Genomic DNA, 26,611 nt, shown 5'->3' on the forward strand with positions numbered 1-26,611 from the left:
CTAAAGAGCTCAGGAACAGTTCCCAGGCCCAGAGTTCAAGCCCCACAACCAAAAATAAAAAATAAAAAACACTAGCTACTCAGGAGACTAACATCTGGAGGTCTGTAGTTGCAGATAAGCCCAGGCCTTAGCCTCCCAAGTGCTGGGATTACAGTCATGAATCGCCATGCTTGGCTGCTGCAAGCGGGGTGGGGGGGGGGGGAGGGCTGAGGTTGGAGGACAGGAAGGAAGCAAGAGAAGCAAGAGGAATCAACCGGAGGGATGTCAGCATATTGGGGCCCCTGTATCCCCCACAAAGGGCTTGGTTCTTGGGAGATTCTTAGTTTCCACTCATCAGTGTGGCATAGGGTAGTCTGTAAAGGGCTTGGAGAAGAAATGCTCTGTTCTGGGCACCCGGTCTCTTAGTCATCTCTCTCTCTCTCTCTCTTGTTGGCTGTGAGGCTTGAAATCTGGGCCTGGACACTGTCCTTCAACTCTTCAGCTCAAGGTTAGCACTTTACCAGTTGAGCCATGGCACCATTTTCCGGCCTTTTCTGTTTATGTGGTGCTGAGGAATTGAACCAGGGCCTCATGCATGCTAGGCAAGCACTCTACCCCTGAGCCACTTTTCCAGCCTCCAGTCATCTCTCTTGAAGCACTGGCTCCCTCAGTGTCCCAGGCTTCCCTCCAGGGGCTAAGCTGCCCAGAGAGAATGATGTGATTGAGGCTGGTAAAGGGGGTACTTTCACTCCACTTTCCCCTTTGCTTAGGAGGAAGCTTTGGTGAGGTCCACATCCCACTTCTGCTTGCTGGAGTTCCTATGTCTTTCGCCTAGGGACTAAGTCCAGCCCCCTTCCCTCCCTGCTTGGGCTGTTCCTGTCCTGGTGTTGTGCAAGGCTCCCAGCTGCCTCTTGGATCACACTCTGCACAGGGGCAGAAGGGCCAAGGCTTTGGGAAAGAGGAAGCAGCCCCCGAGACTGGATCCTCCTCTCTCAGGGCAGCAGAACCAGAACTAGGAGCCAGCTGCGTGGAGAGCTGAGGCCTTCCTTCCTGTTCACCTCTGCCTGGTCTTCCTGCCCTGCGATCACTTCCTTCTGTGGAACAGGTACTCCCATCCCAAGCTGGGAGGGGATACCAGAGGGGGTTGGGAGCGCTGGGGTAGGGCTGGGGCTGGTGGGTGTCAAGTTGTGAGTGCCAGACCTTCAGCCAACCCAAGCCTAAGCCACAAATCAGAGCTGTATGTGCAACCCAAGCTACTTCATCAAACTAGCTTCTCCTGAACCAGCAACCCGGCCCCAGGCTCAGCCATCAAAACATTATCCCAACCCACGGGTTACAGCCCAGCCCCTCTCCCACCTTTATCACATTGCCACTGTAGTGGCTCCCACCATTCCCTAATTACCTTCCTCATCCAATCCCAGCCAATCCCTCCGCTGGCTGTGATAGTGCACTTCTGCAATCCCAGCATCTTGAGAGCAGGAATGGAGACCAGCCTCAACAAAGTCAGGGAGTCTGAGTCTCAGTAACAAAAAGAAAAGGGCTGGGGGCTTGGCTCAAGGGTAGAGCACTTAGTATGCTCGAGACCCTTGGTTCAAGCAAAAACAAACAAAAACCAGACAAGCCAGGTACTGGTGGCTCACACTTATAATCCTAGCTACTCAGGAGACTGATCTGAGGATCACTGTCCAAAGCCAGTTTGGAGATTTTTTTTGGGGGGGGGGTGGTCTGGTCGTGGGGCCTGAACTCTGGGCCTGGGCACTGTCCCTCAGCTCTTCAGCTCAAGGCTAGCGTTCTACCACTTGAGCCACAGCACCACTTCCAGCTTTTTTCTTTTTGCGTATGTGGTGCTGAGGAATCGAATTCAAGTGCTCTACCACTGAGCCAATGTGAGGATCATGGTTCAAAGCCAGTTGTGAGATTCTTAGATCCAAAAAGTTGGAAGTGGAGCTGTGGCTTGAGTAGTAAAGTGCTAGCCTTAAATGAAAAAGCTCAGAGACAGTGCCCAGGCCCTGAGTTCACGTCCCAGGACTGGCACATAACCCTCCATTCCCACCCCTCACCCCCACAAAACAGATAAATGGATGCTTCATTCATCCTGACCCCAACCCTGTCCCCCTCATTCAAACCCACCTTATCCTAATCATCACCTGCATCTAGGCCCATCTGTTACCCAAGCCCAGCCACCCTCCATTCAAGGCAGCCCTGATCCCAGCCTGAGTTCTATTCCAAATGCAACCTACCATCTCCAGTGGGCCTGGGCTAGCCCTAATCTTTCCCTACTCTAATCTAATCCACTGGGTTTCGTTCCTCATTACTTCAGCTGAAAGCATTTAGATCCAGGTAAGGAGTAAAATGTTAAGATGTCTACTGCTCTGGTAGAAGCTGGGGTCTTTACGGATAGATCCCATAGCTTGCCAAATGAGCACAAAGCAGTTTGGGGGTTTCCCTCTGTTTGGAAGACTATGGGAACTGCCTATCTGTAAAGCAGTTTGGGGGTTTCCCTCTGTTTGGAAGACTATGGGAACTGCCTATCTGTACCCTGACTTCCTATCTTTGGGCCAGAGCCCTCCAGCTGGCCTCATCACCCTGATAGGGAAGTTGGGAGAAGCCCTGGTATCAGGAAACAGAAACTGAATCCTGAGCGCCCCCCCCCCTCCCCCAGGAAGCTGACTGGTCCTCCCTCCCCCTGAGACGTGGCCTCTGGGATCAAAGATCAGGACCGTGGGGGCCCAACATGCTCTTGTGTATGTGCTGGGACACTTGTTCTCACATACAGAGCAGACCTAACCCGGCCTGACTCAGCACATGCCAGTTCCAGGAGTGGGGATTGAAAGCTCTGTCTCCAGAACCCTTAGGATTTGGAGACACAAGGATGAAAGAAATGTTCAGAACTCCCAGATGGGAGGCGATGTGGTCCAAAAGAGTCATTGTTCAAGGAAGGGACTGTTTTAGGTTCTCAGTGGTACTTGTCCTTCAGAATACACAAGACCTCCCTTTTCCCCAGGGCTGGATGCAATCCTCTACCACCAGGGGGCGCTGGACACCAGGCCCACCAAGCCCACTCCAAGCCCACAGGCCCCCGGCCCTCTGCACCAGGCGTTCACACAGGACAAGATAGCCTTTCTTGAGGTGGTCCCTGCTCCTTCTTTTTTTCCAGTTCCATGGGCTGACCTTGGTCTTTGAGGGAGAACAGGATGAGCCAATATGCTGGGCTCCAGTGGGACCCACCCTTGTAGTGTTAGGACTGGGTTTGGCAGAGGTGACATCTAGAGGCGACATCATAGGGGTTCTAGAAAGCTGCTCTCACATGCTCACTCAGGCGGGGGAGGGCTCCAATGTCCAAATCCTTTACATCCTCCCATGAGATTCAGCATTGCTCTTTCCTGCACCCCCCAAATAAGATGTCTCTGGAGGCAGAGAAGCTAGCCCTGACACTGCCTATCTGGGTGTCTGAAGGTCTGCCTTTCCTCACAGTGACCAGCCTGAGCCAGTCTTAAGCAGCCAAAGGCTTGGTGTGGAGGCTGTGGGTGCTGGAGCAGTCCTCTGAGAGGTCGGGGTCCCCTGGGGGCATAGTCTTCCTGTCCTGAATAGACACTAGCTGGGACCCCTTCAAGGATGTCCCCTCTGACTTCTGCGCTGGGTCAGACGCAGTCAGGCATCCTGAGGGCATCTCAGGCCCCGTCCAGGCCCAGGTCTCAGCTCAGTCTTCCCAGGTGTGCCCGCTGGTAGCCAGCAGTCAGCCACATCCAGGCCATGGGGCGGATGGGCTGAGGGGTGAGTGGATGTCATGAGTTTCCTGTCCCAGCTTCCAGCCTCCCCCCCCTCCCCGCCCTCCTGCCACTCTGCCAAGTCAGCAAACCCAGGGGAGGATTGCAAAGCTAGCAACCTGTGTGTGTGTGTGTGTGTGTGTGTGTGTGTGTGTGTGTGTGTTAATATGAAGTTTGCTGTTTTAATTGAACAATTCAGTGGCATTCAGTATATTCACAATGTTGTATAGCCATTACTAACTGTCTTTTTTTTCAGAATGTTTTTTATTTGTGTGGTGCTTGGGCTAAACCCAGGCCCTCATACATGCTAGGCAAGTATTATATCTCTTGAGCCAATGCCCCTAATCCTTCTAGAATATTTTCACCAGCCATAATAGAGATTCTATACCCATTCAGTATTAACTTTCCCTTCCTCCTCCCCACATCTCTGGTAATTTCTATTCCGTGTCAGTCTCTAAGAATTTGTGTATTCTAGATATTTTGTGTAAGTGAAACTATACTGTATTTGCTCTTTTGTGTCTGACTGATTTCATACAACATAATGTTTTCCATGCCTTCCTGTAGTAGAAGAAATACCTGAATTTCATTATTTTTTTCCCCACGTGTGAATCTATTCTGCTCTCTATCCATAGACCACATTGTGTTTAACCATTCTTCCATCAATGCTCACTTAAGCTGTTTTCCATCTTTTGGCTGTTTTCATAACTGCTGTGGACAGTGTTTGTCTGGGTCCTTGTCTTCAATACTCTTCTATCTATCTATCTGTCTGTCTGTCTGTCTGTCTGTCTGTCTGTCTGTCTATCCATCCCTAGGAGTATATATATATATATATATATATATATATTATATATAATATATTATATAAATCCTGATTCTGTGTTGACTTTTTTTTTTTTGGGGGTCCGGTCGTGGGGCCTGAACTCTGGGCCTGGGCGCTGTCCCTCAGCTCTTTAGCTCAAGGCTGGCGCTCTACCACTTGAGCCACAGCGCCACTTCCAGCTTTTTTCTTTTTGCTTATGTGGTGCTGAGGAATCAAACCCAGGGCCTCGAGCATGCAAGGCAAGCGCTCTACCACTGAGCCACCTTCCCAGCCCGTGTGTTGACTTTTTGAGGTACTTCAAACTGTTTTCCACAGTAGTGGCCCCATTTTACATTTATAATTTGGACCCATTTCTGTTTTCCTGTTGAGTGTTCTTCCCAGCAGAAGCACTCTATGGCACAGGGCATACCTTCTTCTCTCCCCCCCCCCCCCCATCAGTCGTGGGGCTTGAACTCTGGACCTTGGGCACTGTCCTGAGCTCTTTAGCTCAAGGCAAGTGTTCTACCACTTGAGCCACAGCACCACTTCCAGCTTTTTCTGTTTATGTGGTGCTGAGGAATCGAACTCAGCGCATGCGAGGCAAGCACTCTACCCCTGAGCCACCTTCCCAGCCCCAGGGCCTACCTTCTTATGTACAGTAGACAGTAGGCACTTAATTTATGCCTCCAATATCTCGAGCACCCCTTAGGGGAGGGGAGCAGGGGAGGGGAAAGGAGAGGAGAGGTCCATCATAGAAATAGGATGCCCATCATAGAAACTTAAAAAGGAGTGCTATTCTTATCTACCCACCCAGCTAGGTGATGTGGGTTTACCATTAGCTGGGTCTGGTGACTGAAGCCACATGTCTGAGGTCCCACTGCCCTTTGCACTGATCCTTACCCTCCCATGACCTCTACTCTACTGGCACATGCTGTGGAGAGAACATGCTAAGCCTCCTAAAGCAGGCTTGTCTATCAATCTGGTTTTGCAGTTATCTGTTTTGTTTTTAGGAAAAGCCCCTGAGATGTTCAGAAGTTCTCTATGGGGAGGGAACTTCTTCAATCCCTTGTTGAAACTTGATCTTACTCAAGTTACCTTCAATTTGGATTTAATATTTAATTTACATGCCGACCGTCAGAGAAAAGTAGATACCTACAATTGTGGGTTTCTTCCCTCTAGATTGCTAACTTGACTTGGAAAGGATTTAAATGGGCCAACCTTTTGGAATAAGCTTTTGAGTGAGCCTGTGTTTTACCCATATGGACCAAGATGCTTCCTGCTCCTTTGTGTTTGTGGGATGTGCATTGGGCCACTTCCCTGCTCCTACTCTAACCCCCTGCGGGACCACACCCCACTCTCACCCATTGAATGCCTGGGGGACTCAGCGCTATGGTGGGCCACATCTCCTGGATCCTTAGTCCTCTGAAGTGGCTGTTCACTGTGCTAGGGAGAAAGCAGACACAGAGAGACCATAGGGACTCCTATGGGAGAGTTGCAGCCCAGAGTCCATGCAAGCTGCACCTTGAAGGCTAAACAAGGCTTCAGTCAGCAAAGTTTGTTGTGGAGACAGAGCTGGCAACTGGGATAGGCAGGACTGCCCCAGGGTGGCAGCTCAGGAAGGAGCAAGAGGCAAGAAATGGGAGCTTTTCATGCTCCTTTCTTTTGGTAAATTTTTATTGTTATTATAAAGGTGATGCACAGAGGGGTTACAGTTACATACACCAGGTACAGAGTGCATTTCCTTTTGGACAAGGTCATCCCTTCCCTCACTCTCTCCCAGTTTTTCCGTTCCACCTCACCCACAAGTTGTATAGCTCATTTTCAACATAGTGACTAGTGAGTACCACGGCTGCATTTGTTCACCCCTTGTCCCCCATTTCTGTGCCTCCCTTTACGCTCCCAAAGACATATAAATGAACAAACAACAAAAAGAAAGGGAAATAGAAACAACCAAAGAGAAAAAAAACTTCAGTTTCCATTTCCTGGAGTTCATTTCGATAAATGAGATGTTGTATGATCAGATGCACATAGACATTGTGTCTTTCTCTTCCTCACTTAAGGCCTTTCGTATTTCATAAGCAATAGGGAATGGGCGGGGAGGACTCTTTAAGATAACATTTTGTTAAGTTCAGCTCAATCCTGTTATGGCTGGTAAGGCTGGTGACAGGAAGATAAATGTCAAACAAGAAGTTACCATGTTTACTGGGCACCCTGGACTAAGTCACTGAGCCTTTCTGGGCTCAGCACTGTTGGTTTAGGTGGTAGGAAGGGGGCCAGGGTAGAGGGAGGAAGAGAGACACAGCTGTTCCCTGTCCCTGGTGGGAAAGCAGAACTTGGGGGTGGGGCCAAGGCATACTGTAGCCACCACACCAAGTGAAAACATTTCTGGGCACAGCCTGAGCCAGGACTGTGGGTTTCTGATCCTCGCTGGTGGCTGGCTACAAGTCTTTGGGAGCCCTGTCCTCTCACTGGGTCAGCCAGCATAGCGGTTGGGAGACCCAGAGCTGAGCTTTGAAAGACTGTGGGGCTGGAGCGCCCTGAGGTGTTCCAAGGAGCTTTCTAGGTGCTCAGCAGCTCTGTGTGCCACCTTCTTAGGCATCAGAACCAGCCAAGAGCCTGCTATGGGTTTCCTGATCTGCCTGTTCCTCCTGGCCACCGTCTTCCCTCCAGGTGAGCTGGGGGCCTAGTGTCCCCCCTACCGGGCCTCAGAGGCCCAGCCCTGCAGGCTGGACTATATATCTAGGTCAGCTTTGGCTGCTGAAGTCAAGGGAGGGCACAGGGGAGCCTTGGCAGGGAGCTGAGCAGAGGGCCAAGCTCTCAGTGTCACTCTGCCAAGCCTCTGAGCAATTCCCAGGCAAGGGCCCCACCCCACCTTTTCCCCCAGGTTCTGAGAAGGAAGCTGTGCTAGTCTCACTGTGAAGACAAGTACAGGGTTTGGGGGTTCACATGGGGTACCTTTCCTAGGGTTCTGTGTTGTTGTGTCATCTTCTTCTCTGCCCTTGTCCCACCCTTCCCAGGCCAGACCTCCTGGGGTATCGCCAGTCCCAAACAAGTGCAAGGTGTGAAGGGCTCTTGCCTGCTCATCCCCTGTGTCTTCACCTTCCCGTCTGACCTGGAGGTGCCTCATGGCATCAAGGCCATCTGGTACTTTGACTACACGGCAAAGAAGCAGGTGGTGAGCCACTCAGCGAACCCAGGGCTGGTGGAGGCCCACTTCCGGGGCCGTGCTCGGCTGCTGGGGAACCTCGGTCACAAAATGTGCAACCTGTTGCTGACTGACCTGCAGCCAGAGGACTCAGGCACCTATAATTTCCGCTTTGAGATCACTGAGACCAACAGCTGGTCAGATACCAAAGGCACCATAGTCACAGTGACTGGTGAGGAGTGGGGACCCCTCACCCCCTGATACTCATCCCTGGCTCCTAGCTCTAGCCTCTGGCCTTGTACCAGCCCTGTTTTACCTTCCCCATCACCCAAGTGGGGCTGGTGGTAAAACACAGCAAGACCCTGGGTATAGCTCAAGAGATGTCGGGTGTGAAATGCTCTCCTGATTCGTTCCTGTCTTTGTCCTCAGATGAGCCCAGTGTGCCCACCATTGCATCCCCAGTAGAGCTGCAGGAGGGCATGCAGGTGACCTTCAACTGCTCCACGCCCTTCGTGTGCCCTCACGAGCAAAACAGCCTGCTATGGCAAGGCCAGGACCCCACTCGCTCTGCCACCTCCAGCCACGAGGAGCTCGAGCCCACTGGTGTTAGCCAGATGCAAACCCTCTACATGACCCTGTCTTGGCAGGACCACGGCCGGAGGCTGAGCTGCCAACTCTCTCTTGCCAAGAGCACGAGTCAGAGCGAGGTTCACCTTCGTGTGCAGTGTGAGTGTCGGGGGACTCATACCGCATTTCTGAGGAGCTGTTCCAGGATCTGAAGGGGCCTCTTAGAGACCAGGTTGGACAGAAGAGAAGGGGATACAAAGGGCCTCAAATAGAAACTACCAAGTAGCTTTGGGGGTCAGGAGTTACAAGCTGGCTAACTCTTCTGAGGGGTAACTGGACACTGCCTCTGGCCTATTCTGTGGCTGTTCCCTTACCAACAGCTAAGATAGGCTACTAAAGCAAGCAGTGTGGCGCCTGTGTTCTTACCTCTGAGTAGAACAGACGTAACAGACAGGGTCATGAAGTAGAAAGTCATAGAAGGCGGTGTAAACTGGACACTAGGCCAAGCATCACCTTGGCAAAGCAATGGAGAAGGAAGCGGGCGGAAGTGCATTGTGGGAGGGGAAGATGCTGGGAACTGGTGCTTTCTCTAAGTGGCCTTCCTTAGAGCAGAGTTTTGAAAGAGAGGTATGCCACCCCTACCCTTCCTGGCACCTTACTTGGCACCCTTTGATGCCTTGCAGATGCCCCCAAGGGTGTGGAGATCTTCCTCAGCCCCATGGGGCAGAACATCCTTCCAGGTGATCTGGTCACACTCACCTGCCAAGTCAACAGCAGCTACCCTGCTGTCAGTTCCGTGCAGTGGTTCAAGGACGGGGAGCTGCTCAAAGCTGATGGCCGTGTGCTACAGTTGTCCCAGGCAGCCTGGAGCGATTCTGGGGTCTACACCTGCCAAGCAGGGAACAGTGTGGGCTCTTTGATCTCACCGCCGGTCAGCCTCCACGTTTTCAGTGAGTCCAGGGTGAAGCTGGATCTAGACAGAGTTGTGAGGTGGGGTCCAGGTCTCTGGGGCTGAGGGAGATCAGAGGCTGGTGTGGTCCAGTAATCTCTGGGATGTGCAACGGATGACAGTTTATCCTGTAGGGGGAGCTATCAGAAGGAACCAGTAAGTGGAACAGAGAGACTCCCCGAGCTCTGCTGTCTTAGGGGCTGTGTGTGGAGGGGGGTGCAGTGGAGTCTGCAGAGATTGGTTGGTGGCCACCTGGGACTCTGAGGAGTTGGGGCTGGAGGTCAGCTGGGAGCCCAGTGTACTCTGTGCCTTGCAGCGGCCGAGGTCACGGTGAGCCCTGCAGGTCCCATCCTGGAGAACCAGACAGTGACGCTGGCCTGTAACACACCCAAAGAGGCACCCAGTGAGCTTCGCTACAACTGGTACAAGAACAATATCCTGCTGGTGGGCATCCACAGCCCCACCTTGCAGCTACACAAGGCCACCAGGACTGACAGCGGCTTCTACGTCTGTGAGGTGCAGAATGCCCAGGGCAGCGAACGCTCCGGCCCTGTCAGTATGGTAGTCAGATGTAAGTGGCCAGTCTCCAGTGCACCTGTCACTTGTCAGTCAGAGATCCCATGGGAAGGCCAGGGTCCCTGGCATACAAGCTGGCATACAAGGCCACTCAACCCAGATGAGGATTTTGTAGCTAGGTGGCCTGAACTCACATCCCAGGTTTGCCCACTTGAGCAAGGCTTTGACCTCCATGAAAGTGAGGAAAGTTAGTTTCCTCCTACTTTAAAAAATAGTTTAACTGGCCGCCAGTGGCTCACACCTGTAATCCTAACTACTCAGGAGACTGAGATCTGAGGATCACGGTTCAAAGCCAGCCCGAGAAGGAAAGTCTGTGAGACTCTTATCTCCAATAAACCACTAGAAAACTGGAAATGGCGCTGTGGCTCAAGAGGTAGAGTGCTCACCTTGAGCTGAAGAGCTCAGGGATAGCACCCAAGCCCAGAGTTCAAGCTCCACGACCGACCAAAAACAAAATAGTTTATGCCAGGTGCCTATGGATCATACCTTGTAATCCCAGCTATTCAGGAGGCTGAGATTTGAGAATCACAGTTTAAAGCCAACCTAGGCGGAAAAGTCCTTGAGACTCTTCTCTCTAATTAACCAGCAAAAAGCCAGAAGTGGAGCTGTGGCTCAGTGGTAGAGTGCCAGTCTTTAGCAAAAAAGCTAAGGGACAGCACCAAGTCCCTGAGTTCATGCCCCCATACTGGCACAAAAAATAGTTTATTTGAAAATAGCTTCAAACTTATGAAAAGCTGCAAGTATAGAACAAACATTACGTACAGAGTTTGAACTCAGGGTCTTGTGCTTACTAGGTTTGCTTGATCAGCTGTTGCTCTTACTTGAGCCATGTGACCAGCCCAGCTCTTAGCTGCTTATTCTAGAAATTAAATCTCTCAGAGTTTTCTGCCCTCTTTCTCTCTGTGCCTGTGCTGGATAGAGATTAAAGTCAGGACCTTATGCTCTTGGTCAGCTTTTCCACTCAAGGATGGCGTTCTCCCACTTGAGCCACACCTTACTTCCTGCTTTTTGCTGATTAATTGGAGATAAGAGTCTCTTCAATTTGTCTAACCACGCTGGTTTTGAACCTTGATCCTCAGATCTCAGCCTCTTTTTAAGCAGGGGGGGGTGGGGGGAGAGAGTTGGCTTGAAGTCTGGGCCTGGGTGCTGCCCCTCAGCACTTCAGCTCAAGGCTAGGGCTCTACCACTTGAGCCACAGTGCCACTTCTGGTTTTCTGGTGGTTTATTGGAGATAAAAGTCTCACAGAGCTGGGCGCCGGTGGTTCATGCCTGTAATCCTAGCTACTCAGGAGGCTGAGATCTGAGGATCACGGTTCAAAGGCAGCCTGGGCAGGAAAGTCCGTGAGAGTCTTATCTCCATTAAATCACTAGAAAACTGGAAATGACGTTGTGGCTCAAGCAGTAGAGCACTCATCGTGAGCTGAAGAGCACAGGGACAGCACCCAAGCCCAGAGTTCAAGCCCCACGACCAAGGGGGAAAAAAAAGAGTCTCATGGACTTTTCCTGCCCAGGCTGGCTTTGAACTGTGAACCTCAGATCTCAGCCTCCTGAGTAGCTAGGATTATAAGCATGCGCCACCACTACCCAGCTGTCCTGTCTCTTCCTTTTCTTATCATGTCTCTATAGAATAGTTCCTTTCCTTATCTTTCATGATGTTGAGACTTGGAGTCAGGCCTCCATTTGCATTTTCTGAGACTGTGCACTTAGACTGGCAGGGTGTATGGCACTGTATTTGCCTCAGTTCTCTCAGGGAATATGCGGAGACATACAGGGTCAATTTGTCTTATGGTCCCTCTGATCCTTGCTTATGGTGCTGTCTGAAGCCCAATCCCAACCATATCTCTAATCTTAAAATGGGCCCTGACCCTCACAGGCAGGCTGATCATGAGGACTGGCAGAGCCAGCAGAGTGACTTGTCCAGCCTAGGGGCTAGAGTGCATTTGGCTAGTATTCAGGGACTGCTGGGATTGTTCACTGTCCCAGGACATTGTGGTTCAAAAGGATACAGGATCATAGACTAATGGGGGTGCAAGAAGGTTCTACTGGAGAGTCACAGGTCCACTTCTGGTCCCCACAGACCCACCCCACACCCCAGATTTGACTGCCTTTCTGGAGACAAAGGCTGGGCTTGTGGGGATTCTGCATTGCTCAGTGGCCAGTGAGCCTGTGGCTACCCTAGAGCTGTCACACGGGGACCTCATCCTGGCCTCCAGCTCTGGGAAGAATGATTACAGCCCACGCTTCAGCATCATCTTGGCTCCCAACTCCCTGCACCTGGAGATCCAAGACTTGCAGCCAGCGGACAGTGGGCAGTATAAGTGCTCAGCCAACAACTCCCTTGGAAATGCCACCTCCTCCCTGGATTTCTTCGCCAATGGTAACATGGGCACAGGCTGCAGGGAGTGAGTGGAGGGAGGCCCAAGAAAAGCGTTCCATATAGGAGTTTAGAGGACTCAGCTAAGAGGTTTAACTAGTTGCTAGGTCACATCAAAGTTCCTCAGAAGTTCCTAGAAACCAAAGCAAAAATGGAAATATTATTCTTTTTTGCACATACTCTGACACTGAACTTAAAAGGCCTTTCGTAAACAGTGTTTATTTCACGTTTATTAAGCTTTTGGTGCAGGCTCTGTGCCTGGAGTTAGATGTGGGAAGCAAACTAGAGAAGCAGAGTCCAGAATCTCTGCTGTCAGTACAAACTTTACACTTAGCTAGCTAGTAAATCAAACCAGGCTGGGGATACAGTGTCCTTCTGGGTTGGCATTCTGGGCCATGCCCCCCTGATCTAGCACATATCTCAATAGTCAGGTGGGGAGAAGAGACTCCTAGAGGGCTTCTTGTAACAGGTAGCATGAAGAATGGGTAACAGCCTCACCCACACCTCCTCCTTTCTCCCTGTCCCCCAGAGGCCCGACTCCTCATCAGCCCAGCAACCCAGGTGGAAGAAGGGCAAGCAGTGACTCTAACCTGCAAGAGCGGCCTGACCCGGACACCCAATACTCGCTTCTCCTGGTACCTGAATGGAGCCTTGCTTTTCGAGGGAAGCAGCAACAGCCTTCTGCTCCCTGAGACCTCCAGCATCGATGCTGGCTCCTACCACTGCAGGACCCAAGATGGCCACAGCACCAGCGACCCGTCCCGGCCTGTGGTCCTCACTGTGCTTTGTGAGCAGCCTAGCCACTGTCTGCCGTGGGGAGGGTCAGCCCACTGGGGCCACCAGCCACCCCACCTCCACCCTACTCCTGCCCTGGGCTCCATTTCAGGGAGGTAGTCATAGGCCTGGCCACTGTAGACTTCAAGTTGGGGGATGATACCGAGGCCTCTTCTACATCTTCATGTCTTGCCTTCAATTGCAGCCCCATTGCCCCTGGTGTTAAACCCAGAACAAGAATGATTTTCTAGTTGGGACAAAGGCCTCCTCATACCCCCACATCCAAGATGTCTTTCTGGGTGGTCCAGGATGCTATAGGACAGCAAGTATGCCTATGCTCCTTGGCTGAGCCCTCCTGGGCTCCCACACTCCAAGGCAGAAGCCCCAGCATGGAGACAGTCAGTCCCTTGGCATCCTGCCAAGAGTGGGTGCTTCCTGTTAGTGCTCAGGGCACGTTGAAACCCAGATCTCCCCTGGCAGGGGTGAGCAGGGCAGTGTCCCTGAGTTTCCAGGTGTCAGAGTGAGATTATACAGGGCTTTGGTTGCTGGCTTATCTCAGGAAGATCTGAAAAGAGACTGTTGTAGGTATCATGTAGCTCCGCAGGAGCAGGGCGGCTCAGGAGTAGGTGAGACTTAGTCAGGGTGGCCATGAGCCACCATAGAGCCTTTGTCCCAGCTAGAAAAGAATTCTTGTTCTGAGAAGACTCAGTTTAATACCAGGATGCAGCTTAGTGAGCTGCATGAACTACCCTCATGGTCTGGTTGGTCTTATGCAATGCTCAACCTGCACAGCTGTTTGTGACTACTCTGGGGATGTACCTGTGTCCAGTATGCTATGGAGTAGACCCAGGAGGGCCCTGTCAGAGGCCCCAGGATAAATATTTATGCTCTTCACAGATGCCCCACGGCAGCCCATTTTCACTGCTCAACTGGATCTTGATGCCTCTGGAATGGATGCTGGTCGGCCAGGCCTCCTCTTGTGCCGTGTGAAAAGCGATCCCCCAGCCCAGCTACAGCTAGTGCACAAGGGCCATGTTGTGGCCACTTCTCTGCCATTGAACAGCAGCTGCAGCCCACTTGGAGGCTGCTCCCAGCGCATAAAGGTCACCAAAGCCCCCAACATGCTGCGCATGGAGATTCACAACCCAGTGCTGGAGGATGAGGGAGAGTACCTGTGTGAGGCCAGCAACACTCTGGGCAAAGCCTCCGTCTCAGCCACATTTGATGCTCAGGGTAAGGGTGATGGGCAGAGGTGGGTGGATGGAGGCAGTGGTCAGAGCTCCAGACTAGGCGGAACGCCCCACTCCAAGAGAGGTTGATCAGACCAAAACCGTCTGTGCCAAAAGTGGGAGGAGGCAGAGCTGCCTTCAGTGACAGGTCCTGGGAGTCTTATTATCCCTCACCCCCCACTGAGGAGTCTCAAAGCTACGATCAAGGGTGAGAGGATTGGCTCAAGTGGTAGAACACCAAATCTCCAATCATTCCAGATTCAGTTTTCCATCTGGGACAGGCCTATGATAGCAAGGCTGAGCTCTGATGACAGCACAGTAGGTCATCTTTCTACCTTGTTCTTTTTCCTAGGGTTTGAACTCAGCCTGGGCACTGTCCCTGAGCTTCTTTTGCTCAAGGCTAGCACTCTACCACTTGAGCCACAGTACCACTTCTGGCTTTTTCTGTGTATGTGGTACTGAGGAATGGAACCCAGGGCTTCATGCATGCTAGGCGAGCACTCTACCACTGAGCCACCCTCCCAGCCCTTTCTCCCTTTTTTGTGACCTTCAACCTCCAGCCCCTCATCCCCCAGTGTTAATCTTTTATAGGCTGTGAGCTTGGTTGTTTCTCTCTCACCCCAAAAGCACCCCAGGAGATGTTCTTCCCAACCTCCTGGCTGGGAGGCTGGAGGCTCTGACCCCAGGGTAGGGCATGGTGGTCAAATGCAGGCTTGTGTCCGTGCGGTAAATGTGTGCTGCCTGCTCTCCAGCTACTCGCCTGCTCATCACACCGTCAGCCACGCTTCAGGAGGGTGCAGAGGCCAACCTGACCTGCAGTGTGAACCGGGAAACCCCTGTCAGCTCTGCCAACTTCTCCTGGTTCCGGAATGGGGCGCTGTGGGCCCAGGGTCCCCTGGAGACCATGAGGCTGAGACCCGTGGCCAGGACTGATGCTGCCATCTACACCTGTTGCCTCCTCGAGGATGGTGCCCAGCTCTCTGCTGCAGTGGTGCTGAGTGTGCACTGTGGGTGCTGAGCAAGGGCAGGCTTGGGGGCTTGGGAGCCAGCAGGGCTGAGGTTGGAGGCAAGTGCTTGGCCTGGGCATGCCAGGGTAGGCTCATGACGTGTGAGTAGCAGGGAGGTGGAATGGGGAAGACTGTGTGGCAGCCTGAATGCAATGAATTTGATTGGAATTGTCTGAGCCTCCTTTCCCCACTCTGTTCCTACAGATCCCCCAGATCCTCCAAAGCTCTCTGCCCTCCTGGATGTGGGCCAGGGCCACATGGCAGTGTTTGTCTGCACTGTGGACAGTAGTCCTGTGGCTCACTTGTCCCTGTTCCATGAGGAGCACCTCCTGGCCACCAGCCTGAGACACCAGCACCCATCCCACAGCAGGCTCCAGCCCAAGGTCACTGCCAACTCCCTGCAGCTAGAGGTCCGACAGCTGGGCCTGGAGGACTCAGGAAGCTACCGCTGCGAAGCCAAAAATGTTTTCGGATCAGCCAATGCCTCGCTTTTCTTTAAGGTCCGAGGTGAGTGTCAATCCTCCAATGATGGGGTCCACCCCATGCATGTGTGTGTGTGTGGGGTCCTTGACTAGACTATAGGCTGTAGATTTTGTGTAGAAATGCAAGTCTCTTGTAGGTAGGATTAGGGGACAGTTTGTGTCCAGCCAGCAAAGGCCTCCTTTTGCCCCTACTGGATACTTTTCACTCAAAATAGGTGAAGCAGCGTGAGGAGGCAGTGGCAGCTATGTAAGGTAATTTGCTTCATTGAAGCACTTTCTGGCCAAACTGTGTGTGTGTGTGTGTGTGTGTGCGTGCACGCACGCCAGTTCTGGGACTTAAACTCAGGGCTTCTCAATCTCACTTGGCTTTTTCATTTGCGGCTGGCACTCTACCACTTGAACCACAGCTCTACTCTGGCATTTCACTGATTAATTGGAGATAAGAGTCTCACAGACTTTTCTGCCAGGGTTGGCTTCAAACCATAACCCTCAGATAGCCTCCTAAGTATCTAGGATTATAGGCATGAGCCACCAGCCCCTAACCACAATTTTTTTTATTATTATTATTCCACTATTAATTTTGTAATGTAATTTTGTTACATAGTATAAAGTCAAGATATGGCCGGGTGCTGGTGGCTCACATCTGTAATCCTAGCTACTTAGGAGGCTGAGATCTGAGAATCACAGTTCAAAACTAGTTCAGGCAGGAAAGTCTGTGAAACTCTTATCTCAATTAACTACCAAAAAGCTGAAAGTGGAGCTGTGGCTCAAGTGTTAGAACACTAGCCTTGAGCATAAAAGCTCAGGGACAGCACCTACGCACTGAGTTCAAGCCTCAGGACCAGCTCACACAAAAAGATCAACATATGTGTGTTATACACATATATTTCTCTCCTTTATTTTTTTTTGTCAGTCATGGGGCTTGATATCAGAGTCTGAGCTTTTTTGCTCAAGGCTAGCACCCTACCACTTTTTTTTTTGATAATGGAAATATTTTATTTATTTATTTATTTTTAATTTAATTTAATTTTTTTCACCCTACCACTTTTAACCACAGCTCCACTTCTGGTTTTCCATTGGTTAATTGGAGATAAGAGTCTCATAGCCTTTCCTGCCTGAGCTGGCTTTGAACCTCGATCCTCAGATCTCAGCCTCCTGAGTATTTAGGGTTATAGACATGAGCAACCAGCACCCAGGTGACACATATATACTTACATATGTCATATTTTATTCATTATAGACTAATATTTGTTTTATACATATGTACTATATATACTATATATACACACATGCATACACACATGCATACATACATATATACATACATATTCTCTATAAAAATTCTCTTTAAGAAAACCAGACATGATGAACATGCCTGCTATCCCAGCACACTCCAAGCTGAGTCAAGGCCAGATATTGTGGCTCATGCCTGTAATTGCATCTACTCAGAGGCATCATTAGGAGGATCACAATCTTCTTATGTTGCCTGAGCAGCAGAATGAGTATAAGGCCAGTGTGGGATCTATAACAAGACCTTGTTTCACATAGACAGAAATATATATCCTTCTTCCATAATGACAAGCAGCAGTAATTTTTGAACATTGACTTTAGGCCTTGATTGGATGTATGCTTTCTTATTTATTGTACTTATTTTCCAGGCAGAAAAACTGAGAGTCAGAGACTTAGAAGCTTGCTTGTGAGCACTGGACTGCCTGCTTCTGATGCCAGGCTGGCCTGGACTCTGAGTCACTATCCAGGCTGTCCCTCCTCTTCTCTCCCCTGCCCTGCCCTCTTCCCTTTACCTGTGCCTCAGTACCTGGACTCCTGTAACCTGGAGCCTGGGTACAGGGTTGCTGAGAGGGCTGGACAGAACTTAAGGCTCCACAGCTACCATCTTCCCTAAGCTATCAGCCACATGCTGAGTGCAGTTCACAGCCATCAGGACAGTGGCCCCCAGCAAGACCTACACTCTCCATTTCAGTGGAACCAACACTTGTCAAGATCTCAGCACATGAGTGAGGGGCCTGGCGCTGATTGGGCTTGCAGAGCCCATAGGCCTGGTGCCCAGGAGGCTCACCCTCCCGCAAGGCAGTGTGATTGACAGTGCCACATGGAAACTCCAGGTGGTGAGTGATCAGGGCTATGTGAGCAAGTGGAGCAAGTGAAGCAGAGACACGTGGGGCTTCAGGATGCCCTGGTAGTGCATAGAGGGGAAGCTGTGGCTCCTAGACCCAGTCTTCTGTGGCACACACTGCCTCAGGTGCTCATCTGCCCCCACTTCCTCCCTGCAGAAGCCTGGGTCCAGGTCTCACCATCACTGGAGCTCCAGGAGGGCCAGGATGTGGTCCTACGCTGCCAGGTGCCCATGGAGGTCCCTGATGGGACCTCATACCAGTGGTATCAGAATGGCTACCTCCTCCAGGAACATACTTCAGCCACGCTCCGAATTGCAGCCATAGCTCCCAAGCAAACTGGGGCCTACCATTGTCAAGTTCAAGTCCCAGGTGCAGCCACCCCCAGCTTGGCCGCTCCTGTCAGCCTCCATGTGTCCTGTAAGGGGGTGTTGGAGAAGGGAGGCATTCCCTGGTTCTGGGCTCTGCCTGTGTGACTGGCCCAGCCCTGATCACTCCCTTCCCCATGCAGACTCTCCACGCCATGCCACGCTCACAACCCTGCTGGCTACAGGTCCAGGACGGAGGAGCATCCTTCTGTGCACTGTGGCCAGTGATCCCCCATCCCAGCTTCGGCTGCTCCACGGTGACCGCCTGGTAGCCTCCACCCTCCAGGGTGTTGTGGAACTTGCAAACACCTCTTCCCAGCTGCAAGCAGTGGTGTCCCACAACCAGTTGCGTCTGGATATGGAGTTCACAGGGCTGGAGGATGAGGGCATCTACACCTGCGAAGCCACCAACAGCCTGGGCCAGACCTCAGCTTCAGTTAACTTTGATGTCCAGGGTGAGTGAGTGAGCGAGTGAGTGTGTGTGTGTGTGTGTGTGTGTGTGTGTGTGTGTGTGTGTGTGTGTGTGTGTGTCCTGGAGAGGAGAACAGGTGGGAGAAGGCTCTAGAAGCCTTTTAGGGAGCATAAAGACAATCTCCATTCTCACACTGCCCCAAGGACCATATTCTCTGACTTGAATTGTAGAAGGGCTCCTTTTCTTTCTTTTTTCTTTTGTCAGTAATGGGGCTTGAACTTGGAGCCTGGATGCTGTTCTTGAGCTCTTTTGCTCAAGTCTAGCACCCTACCACTTTGAGCCATGGCACCACTTCTGGTTTTCTGGTAGTTAATTGGAGATGAGTCTCAGTCTTTCCTGCCTGGGCTGGCTTTGAACCTCAATCCTCAGATCTCAGTCCGCTGAGTAGCTAGGATTACAGGTGTGAGCCACCAGTGCCTGGCCTCTCTTCTTTTTTTTACTCCTCTCCTCTCCTCTCCTTTTTCTCTTCTCTTCTCTTCTCCTCTTCTCTCTTCTCCTCTCTCTCCTCCCCTCTCTTCCCCTCCCTTTTCTCCCATCTCTCATGCTGATACCAGGGCTTGAAGTTAGGGCCTTGAACTTTCAGTTTGCTTTTCCATTCATTCACAGCTAGCGTGCTACCACTTGAGCCATATCTCTAATCTGGCAATTTTGTTGGTTAATTGGAGAGAAGTCTGAGAGACTTTTTTTTGGAGGGGGGTGAGGGCAGGGCTGGCTTTAAATCACTATTCTCACAATAGGATTATAGGCCTGAGCCACCAGCACCTGGTTGGAAGAGTCTTTTTCCAACACAGAGTTTTCCAGGAATGCTCAGTGGATAAAGTGAATCAGAAAGAGCACCTTAAGGAGAAGGCTTTGTTTGCCTTCCCCCAGGGTTATGGAGGAAACCCGTGCTGTCTAGGTCTCCATGGGACTGCCATTTCCCTGTGACCTCTGAGCTCCTTGTATGTGTATGTATGTTGGTCCTGAGCTTGAACTCAGGGCCTGGGCACTGTCCCTGAGCTTTTATGCTCAAGGCTAATGTTCTGCCAGTGAGCGTGGCCTCAGGCTCTTCATGCAGTGGCTGCTCATTCGAGAACTATGTGGCCACAGCTCCACTTTGGCTTTTTTTTTTTTTTTTTGTAGTTAAATGGAAATAAGTCTTACAGACTTTCCTGCCCAGTCTGGCTTCAAACCACAATCCTCAGCTCTCAACTTCTTAAGTAGCTAGGATTATAGGCTTGAGCCATTGGTGCCCACCTTTCTGAGTTCCTTTCATAGAGGTCTCCTGAAGCTCACAGATCTCCAGGGACTCAGCAGCAGGGGTGACTGTCCCGCATTAAGACAGGGGATGATTTACACTGCCTCAGCATCCTCGCCGACATCCCTGCGCCTTCCTTCTTCCCTAGCTGTGAGTGTGCAGGTGTGGCCCAATGCCACTGTGCAGGAGGGGAAGGAGGTGGCTTTGGTCTGCCATGTCTGGACAAATGAGGAGGCCTCTCTCACCTACACATGGTACCGCGATGGGCAGGAGTGCCAAGGTGCTCACTCCTCCCAGCTCAACGTCACGGTCAAGAATGCCACCTCTTATTACTGTGGTGCAAGTCTCCCTGGCCAGGCACCCCGCCTCTCCAGACCTGTCACCCTGAATGTCCTCTGTGAGTCTGGCTGTGTGCAGGGGTGGGGGTGGAAGGGATGATGGCAGCTCACAGGGATCAGCATATGGCGCAGCACTCACTACCTGTGCAGCCGATGGAACCATGGACAAGGGGTATTCGAGCTGGAGGAAGAGGGGAATAAGTCCATTCCTGGCAGAGTAGCAACATCTCAGATTGGACTATGTGGGGTCCTTGGGTTGGGGAACCAGGACCCTTGTCTGTCCCAGTGTCACCTGAAAACTAGCCTCCTGGAGGCTGCCCTCTGAGCTCTTCTGGTGTCTCCTGGGCCTCTACAGATGCACCCCGTAGACTGCGCCTGACCTACCTCCTGGACAGCCAGGGACAGCAGCTGGTCCTGATACTGTGCACTGTGGATAGCCGCCCACCTGCACAGCTGACCCTCAGTCATGCAGGCCAGCTCGTGGCCTCCTCATCCGCAACCTCTGTCCCCAACACCCTGCGCTTGGAACTTCGGGATCCAAGACCCAGTGACGAAGGGCTCTACAGCTGCTCGGCCCGCAGCCTTCTGGGCCAGACCAATACGTCTCTGGAGCTGCGGCTAGAGGGTGACCTGGGGCTAATACCACAGGGGAGGGAGTCATCTGTATGTGTGACTGGGCCCAGCTGACTCTGACCCCCTCGGTACAGGTGTGCAGGTGAAGCTAGCTCCATCTGCTACAGTGCCTGAGGGGACCCCTGTCACAGTGACCTGTGAAGACCCCACTGCCCGTGCACCCACCCTCTATGCTTGGTACCACAATGGCCGCTGGCTGCAGGAAGGGCCAGCCACCTCACTCCAGTTCCCTGTGGCCACACGGGCTCAGGCTGGCTCCTACTCTTGCCAGGTTCAGGATGCTCAGGGTACCCGCAGCTCTCGGCCAGTTGCCCTGCAAGTCCTATGTGAGCAGGGGATCCTGGATGATGAGGGTGGAGGAAGTGCTACCAGGCTCTGGGTGAGGGGGGGTAAGGGTATGCAGTGGGCTCAGGAATGGGTCTTTGGGGGAAGAAGGACTCACTAACATCCGCTGGGTGAACAATGGGTCATACAGGATACTTTGGAAGGACTCATCTCTGTCATTCTGCCCCACCCAGATGCCCCTCGGGATGCTGTCCTGTCCTCCTTCTGGGACTCAAGGGCCAGACTCATGGCCGTGGTACAGTGCACCGTGGACAGTGAGCCACCCGCTGAGTTGACGCTGTCCCACAATGGCAAGGTGTTAGCCACCAGCAGTGAGCTACACGGCTCAACATCGGGGATGGGCCTTGTTCAGGTGGCCCGCAATGCCCTGCGTCTGCAGCTACAAGATGTACCGGCTGGTGATGATGACACCTATGTGTGTACAGCCCAGAATTCACTGGGCTCCGTCAGCACCACTCAGCAGCTACGAGCAGAAGGTGAGTGAGGGAAGAAGAAGGGATCTAGAGTTTAGAGTTGGGGTGCTGTCCCTGTATTGGGCTGGGGCTCCCAATACAGAGAGCTACCTAGCCTGAAAGGATACAAGGCAGCCCTGCCTGACTAGTGTAATCTGATGGAAGGGACCACACAGTCTGCGGGGGGGGGGGGGGGGGGACGGAGACATGGCTTGGCTCTTAGAGACCTTCTTTTGAGGGAGAGGGAAGTGTCGTAATATCTAAGGCACCAATATTCTGGAGGGGAGACGTACCCTGCTTTCACAGAGCCCAATCAGTGCAGAGACAGACCTGCCCTGAGAGAGACAATTCTACTCTGGGAGGCCAGACTGAGGGCAAGATGAAGCCTCACCCATCAGATTGTCTGCTATGTCAAGAGAGGCACATCCTGTCCAGAGAGCTCCCCCACCTCCACCCCGTGCATGAAAGAAATCCATGCTCTCTCCTCAGCGGTCAAAGGGGACACACAGTCCCATCTTGGAGAATCCAGACTGCAAGATAAATTGAGATCTCCACCACACACAGAGGCAGGACCACCCAGCCCTAACCACCTGCCTGTCCTTTTGTCTGCAGGTGTGCATGTGGTGGCCGAGCCAGGCCTGCACGTGCCGGAGGGTGCAGCTCTGAATCTAAGCTGCTGCCTCCTTGGTGGCCCCAGGTTAGTTGGCAACTCCACCTTCACATGGTTCTGGAATGGCCAGCCACTGCATGTAGAGCCTGTGGCCACGCTCACCTTCACCCATGTGGCCCGTGCCCAGGCTGGGCTGTACCACTGCAGGGTTGAGCTCTCTGCCAGAATGGTTGCCACCTCTGTTCCAGTCATGCTCCGGGTGCTGTGTGAGTATGCCCCTCCGCCCCCGCTGCCACTCTGCAGCAGATTGCCCATATCTCTATCTCTACCTCAGCCCTTCCTTCTCTTCTGCCTTCATGGAGCAGGGGTTTCACAGGTGTGGATTGTTGGGTTGGAATCCTGCTGTACAACCAACTGGTTCTATATGCTCTTACGTATCTGTGTCTTCATTTTCCCACGTTTAAAATGGGTGATACGTCAGCTCCCTCCTTCTGGAGTTGTATAGGATGTACAGTTGTATAGCACGCTGAGTGGCGCACTGTAAGTTTTCACCATCTTGGGTCTCCCAAGTACCTATTTATCCCCAAACTCTCAGTTCTGTGGATCAGAAATTTGAGATGGACTTTAGATGGGCAGTTCTTCTACCAGTGTCACCTCCTGTGGCTGCGGTTGTCCAGTGGCTTCATTGGGCATGACCGGTATGAGATTACTTCTATCCTTGTAGCTGTGGTTGGGTCACAAGTGCTTAACAGGCTTGCCTGGGTGTCCCACAAGGTGGCATCTCCAGGGAGCAGAACAGCAGTTGCAAGGCTTCTGGACGCTTAGCTCTTAAGTCCCACAAAGTCGCTTCTGCCTTCAAAATGAGTAAAACTCAAAGAGAGAGGAAATGGGCTCCATCTCTTCACCAGAGGCCCAGCTAAGTCACCTGTGCTGGGTGTCACCAGGAGGGAAGGATTTGTGATCATTTTCTGCATCTGGCATTCTCTTCCCCCCACAGACCCTCCCAAGATGCCTACAATGACTGTGTTTGTGGAGCCTGAGGGTGGCCTCCAGGGCATCTTGGATTGCAGCGTGGACAGTGAGCCCCCTGCCAGCCTGACCCTCCACCTGGGCAATCGACTAGTAGCCTCCAGCCAGCCCCAGGGTGCTCTTGCTGAGCCACACATCCACGTGTTAGCCTCCCCTAATGTCCTTAGGGTGAACATTGAGGAGCTGAGCCCCAGTGACCAGGGAGACTATGTGTGCTCTGCCTCCAACACCCTGGGCTCCACCTCTGCCTCTGCCTACTTTGGCACCAGAGGTGAGAAAAAGCTTCATCTCCCCAGCCATTCTGCACAAAGATCCAATGTCTGCCTTCCCTGTGCTAGTCTAAACTGCTTACACAGGGAAGAGAGAGGGGTTTGGGGAAATGAAGGGAAAGAATAGATGTCATCTTGGGTGGCTTACCTTGTGGAGGAGCATCAGGGGTTTGGAGTCTCGGCTGCCCCCCTGAGCATCTTTTGCACGTTCCAGCTGCTCGCCGGCTGCATCTGTTCCAGCAGCTGGTCTGGGTCCTGGGATTCCTGGTGAGCTTCCTGGGCCTGCTGCTGGGCCTGGGGGCCTGCTACACCTGGAGGAGGTAGGTCCAGAGAGTCTATTTCCTCTAACATCTTCCCCTTCCGTAAAGAACCTTTCTCCTAGTAAATTCACAGCCCATTCCCTGTAAATTTCAAAAATCTTTCCAGACTGGGCCCTACACCCAGCTTTCTGTATCTTTCTTCTCTCCTTCACAGGGCTCCTCCTGATCTGTGTAATGGGCAGCCTGGGGCCAGCACATGGGAAGGGAAGGGGAGTGGTGGAGTGGGTGGTCAGGAGTGGGGGCCTGAATCCACTCTTACCTATACAGAGGAAGGCGTTCTCACGAGAGTGCCATGAAAGAGAACTCACTGGAGATGCCTTCTCAGAAAGAAACCCTGCAGGTATCTGGCATACACCCGCTCTTGTCCATACTATACCCAACTAATCTGTAGTCCCTGGCTGCTGTTGCTAGCTAGGGACTGAATGGAGCCTGGGATGAGGGGAGGTAGTGGTGTAATACTAGGATCCAGGACCTCTTCAAGAGATGGGGGCAACTAAACTCAAGAACAGTCACATGTTTACCGGCTACCTGATGACTCATATGGACTTTCTAGTCCTAGCAGAATCAAATCGCCCCCACTTTCAAGTCACATTTTTTTATTTCTCTACCTTCCTTTATCTATCTGTAGTAGAGTTTGAACTCAGAGCCTCATGCTTGCTAGATAGGTCCTCTCCCATTGAGCCATGCCTCTAGCCCCTTTTTTGCTTTAGTTGTTAGGTTCTTGCATTTTGTTTGTTTGTTTAGGGCTGCCCTAGGTTCATGATCCCCCTACCCATGACTTTCACTGAGCTGGAATCATAGGTGTGCCCCCAGGCCCAGCTTATTTGTGTGAGATGGAGTCTCCCTAACTCTTTGTCTAGAACTGACTTCAAACCATGATTGTCTAAATCTCTGTCTCCCAAGTAGCTAAGGTTAGGGACATGAGTCACCATGCCCAGCCTCACAACCTTTTGTTTTGAGATTTTCCTTCCACATTCCTGTCCAGCCATCACCTGGGCAGGGGTAAAAATCTGGTTCTGGTTCCTCTCCCCTGAGATGCTCCTCTTCTGCAGATGAGTGACCTGGTGGGTTAGGGTCTGAGCCACAGTGTCAGCCAGGTGCATTCCCATCAATCTCTTGGAATCCATACCCAGGGTGACAGGGGTTTATGGAGGGCATCTACCTTTGCACCCCAAGTCCTCCAGTAACCAGAGTTTTCTTTGTGGGAAGCTCCTTGATCCTGACACAGCTTCGTCCTGTACGCTGCCCTGAGCTCACCGGTGACCTTACCTGCCTTCAGGAGGAGGTTGCTGATGCCTGTGACCAATCAGACACTGTGAAGAAGGCAGCACTGGGTCCTGCCAACCTCTGCAGAAACAGAGTTGTGACATCTAATTTTCTATGACCTGCCTCTGAGCCTCTTGACCCACAGAAAAATGGGAGGAGGGTTTGACTCCTCAGGACCCTGAAAAGAACTGAGTTGATCATGTGGCCCACTCCTCTCTCTTTCCTCTGGAGCTCCTCTCTACCTCCAGTTCTCTTCCAAAGGAGGCCCTGTCCCTTCAGAGCTTTCTCCTCAGAACTTTCTATGAATGGTATGATACTGTATGCATAACAACTGTGGGAAATGGTTTGGCAAGATCTATCAAGGCTAAAATACTCTTCCCAGGGTCCCCAAAGGACTCCCCTGGGTATTTACTAAGGAAAAATAAAGTCTCATGCCACTGTGAAACTTACACTAGAATGTTCACAGCATTGCTCTGCATCATCATGGCCTGAAACTGGAAACAATAAGCACACACGATCACAATGGAATAGCTGTGCTCATGGGACAGAACTGAACAGCAACAATGAGCTCCACTGCAGATGAGGACCTGAGGTTCAGTGACAGAAGCCAGCTGCAAAGTGCACAGACTGCATGATCTCATTCCTGTGAAATTCAAGGATAGGCAAAGCTAAGCAGTGGGACAGAAGTCAAAGTAACAGTGATGCGTAAGGAAAATGATTGGAAGGGGCCACAAGGACTTTTACAGGCAAGGATGGCACTGATTAGGCCATATGGGCATGTTCACTTGGGGAAAATTCATTGAGAGGCTCACTTTCTTGGATATATATTATTATATTTCAGTTAGAAAGTTTAAAACAAACAAAATCTGCCGGGTACTGGTAGCTCACACTTGATCCTAGCTACTCTGGAGGCTAAGATCTGAGGATCACAGTTCAAAGCCAGCCCAGGGAAGGAATGGCTGTGAGACTCTTATCTCCAGCTAATCACCAGAAAACCAGAAGCAGTACTGTGTCTCAAATAGTAGAGTGCTAACCTTGAGCAGAAGAGATCAGGGACAGCGTACAGGCCCTGAGTTCAAGTTCTATGAATGACAAAAAAGACAGAAAGAAAAAGTCCTACCTTAATTGTGTGATGACATATGCCTGTAGTCCCAGCTACTCTGAGGGCTGAGGCAAAAAAGATCCTTTGAGCCAGGAGTTTGAGATGAGCCTGGGCATCATAGCAAGACCTTGTGATGACATACATACCTATAATCCCAGCAATGTGGGAGGCAGAGACAGGAAGTTCCAGTCTCAAGTAGGCCCTGGCAAAAACAAACCAGCAAAAAGAGCTGGAGATGTGGCAGAGCACTTGCCCAGCAACAGTAAGCCTTTGAATACAAACCTCAGTACCATCCAAAACACATACCTAATACATTTTATGATGGCTACCCACAACAGTCTATCAAAATTCCAGCTGATGATTATTTTCGAAGGAACCCCTTCGCTTTGC

General features: G+C 51.7%; 1 protein-coding gene across 2 annotated transcripts; it reads left to right on the plus strand.

The window, feature by feature from the left end:
• The first annotated feature begins 915 nt into the window (after positions 1 to 915).
• Positions 916 to 25,568, plus strand: Siglec1 (sialic acid binding Ig like lectin 1). 2 transcript variants are annotated; one of them, XM_042694349.1, is made up of 22 exons: positions 916 to 1,084; positions 7,141 to 7,215; positions 7,563 to 7,922; positions 8,120 to 8,416; positions 8,941 to 9,207; positions 9,523 to 9,777; positions 11,860 to 12,159; positions 12,686 to 12,943; positions 13,828 to 14,163; positions 14,912 to 15,166; positions 15,371 to 15,673; positions 17,940 to 18,200; positions 18,292 to 18,603; positions 20,006 to 20,254; positions 20,551 to 20,820; positions 20,903 to 21,154; positions 21,347 to 21,649; positions 22,238 to 22,501; positions 23,233 to 23,535; positions 23,748 to 23,853; positions 24,121 to 24,193; positions 25,133 to 25,568. In XM_042694349.1, the coding sequence occupies exons 2-22, from the start codon at positions 7,167 to 7,169 to the stop codon at positions 25,235 to 25,237; spliced, it is 5,178 nt and encodes a 1,725-aa protein (XP_042550283.1). In that variant the 5' UTR covers positions 916 to 1,084; positions 7,141 to 7,166; the 3' UTR covers positions 25,238 to 25,568. The 2 variants fall into 2 exon arrangements, with proteins under 2 accessions (XP_042550283.1, XP_042550284.1); XM_042694350.1 differs by having other exon boundaries at positions 25,063 to 25,220.
• The last annotated feature ends 1,043 nt before the right edge of the window (positions 25,569 to 26,611 follow it).

The sequence above is a fragment of the Dipodomys spectabilis genome, unplaced genomic scaffold (assembly GCF_019054845.1).
Source record: "Dipodomys spectabilis isolate Male_0828 unplaced genomic scaffold, ASM1905484v1 ptg000175l, whole genome shotgun sequence".
Taxonomy (NCBI): domain Eukaryota; kingdom Metazoa; phylum Chordata; class Mammalia; order Rodentia; family Heteromyidae; genus Dipodomys; species Dipodomys spectabilis.

What these genes read in the sequence shown, in the direction of transcription:
- Siglec1 (XM_042694349.1), top strand. Translation starts at nt 7,167, where the DNA reads ATGGGTTTCCTGATCTGCCTGTTCCTCCTGGCCACCGTCTTCCCTCCA. An exon ending in AGCCACATTTGATGCTCAGG is followed by an intron (nt 14,164 to 14,911) that starts GTAAGGGTGATG and finishes CCTGCTCTCCAG; the next exon opens with CTACTCGCCTGCTCATCACA. An exon ending in GCTTTTCTTTAAGGTCCGAG is followed by an intron (nt 15,674 to 17,939) that starts GTGAGTGTCAAT and finishes TCCTCCCTGCAG; the next exon opens with AAGCCTGGGTCCAGGTCTCA.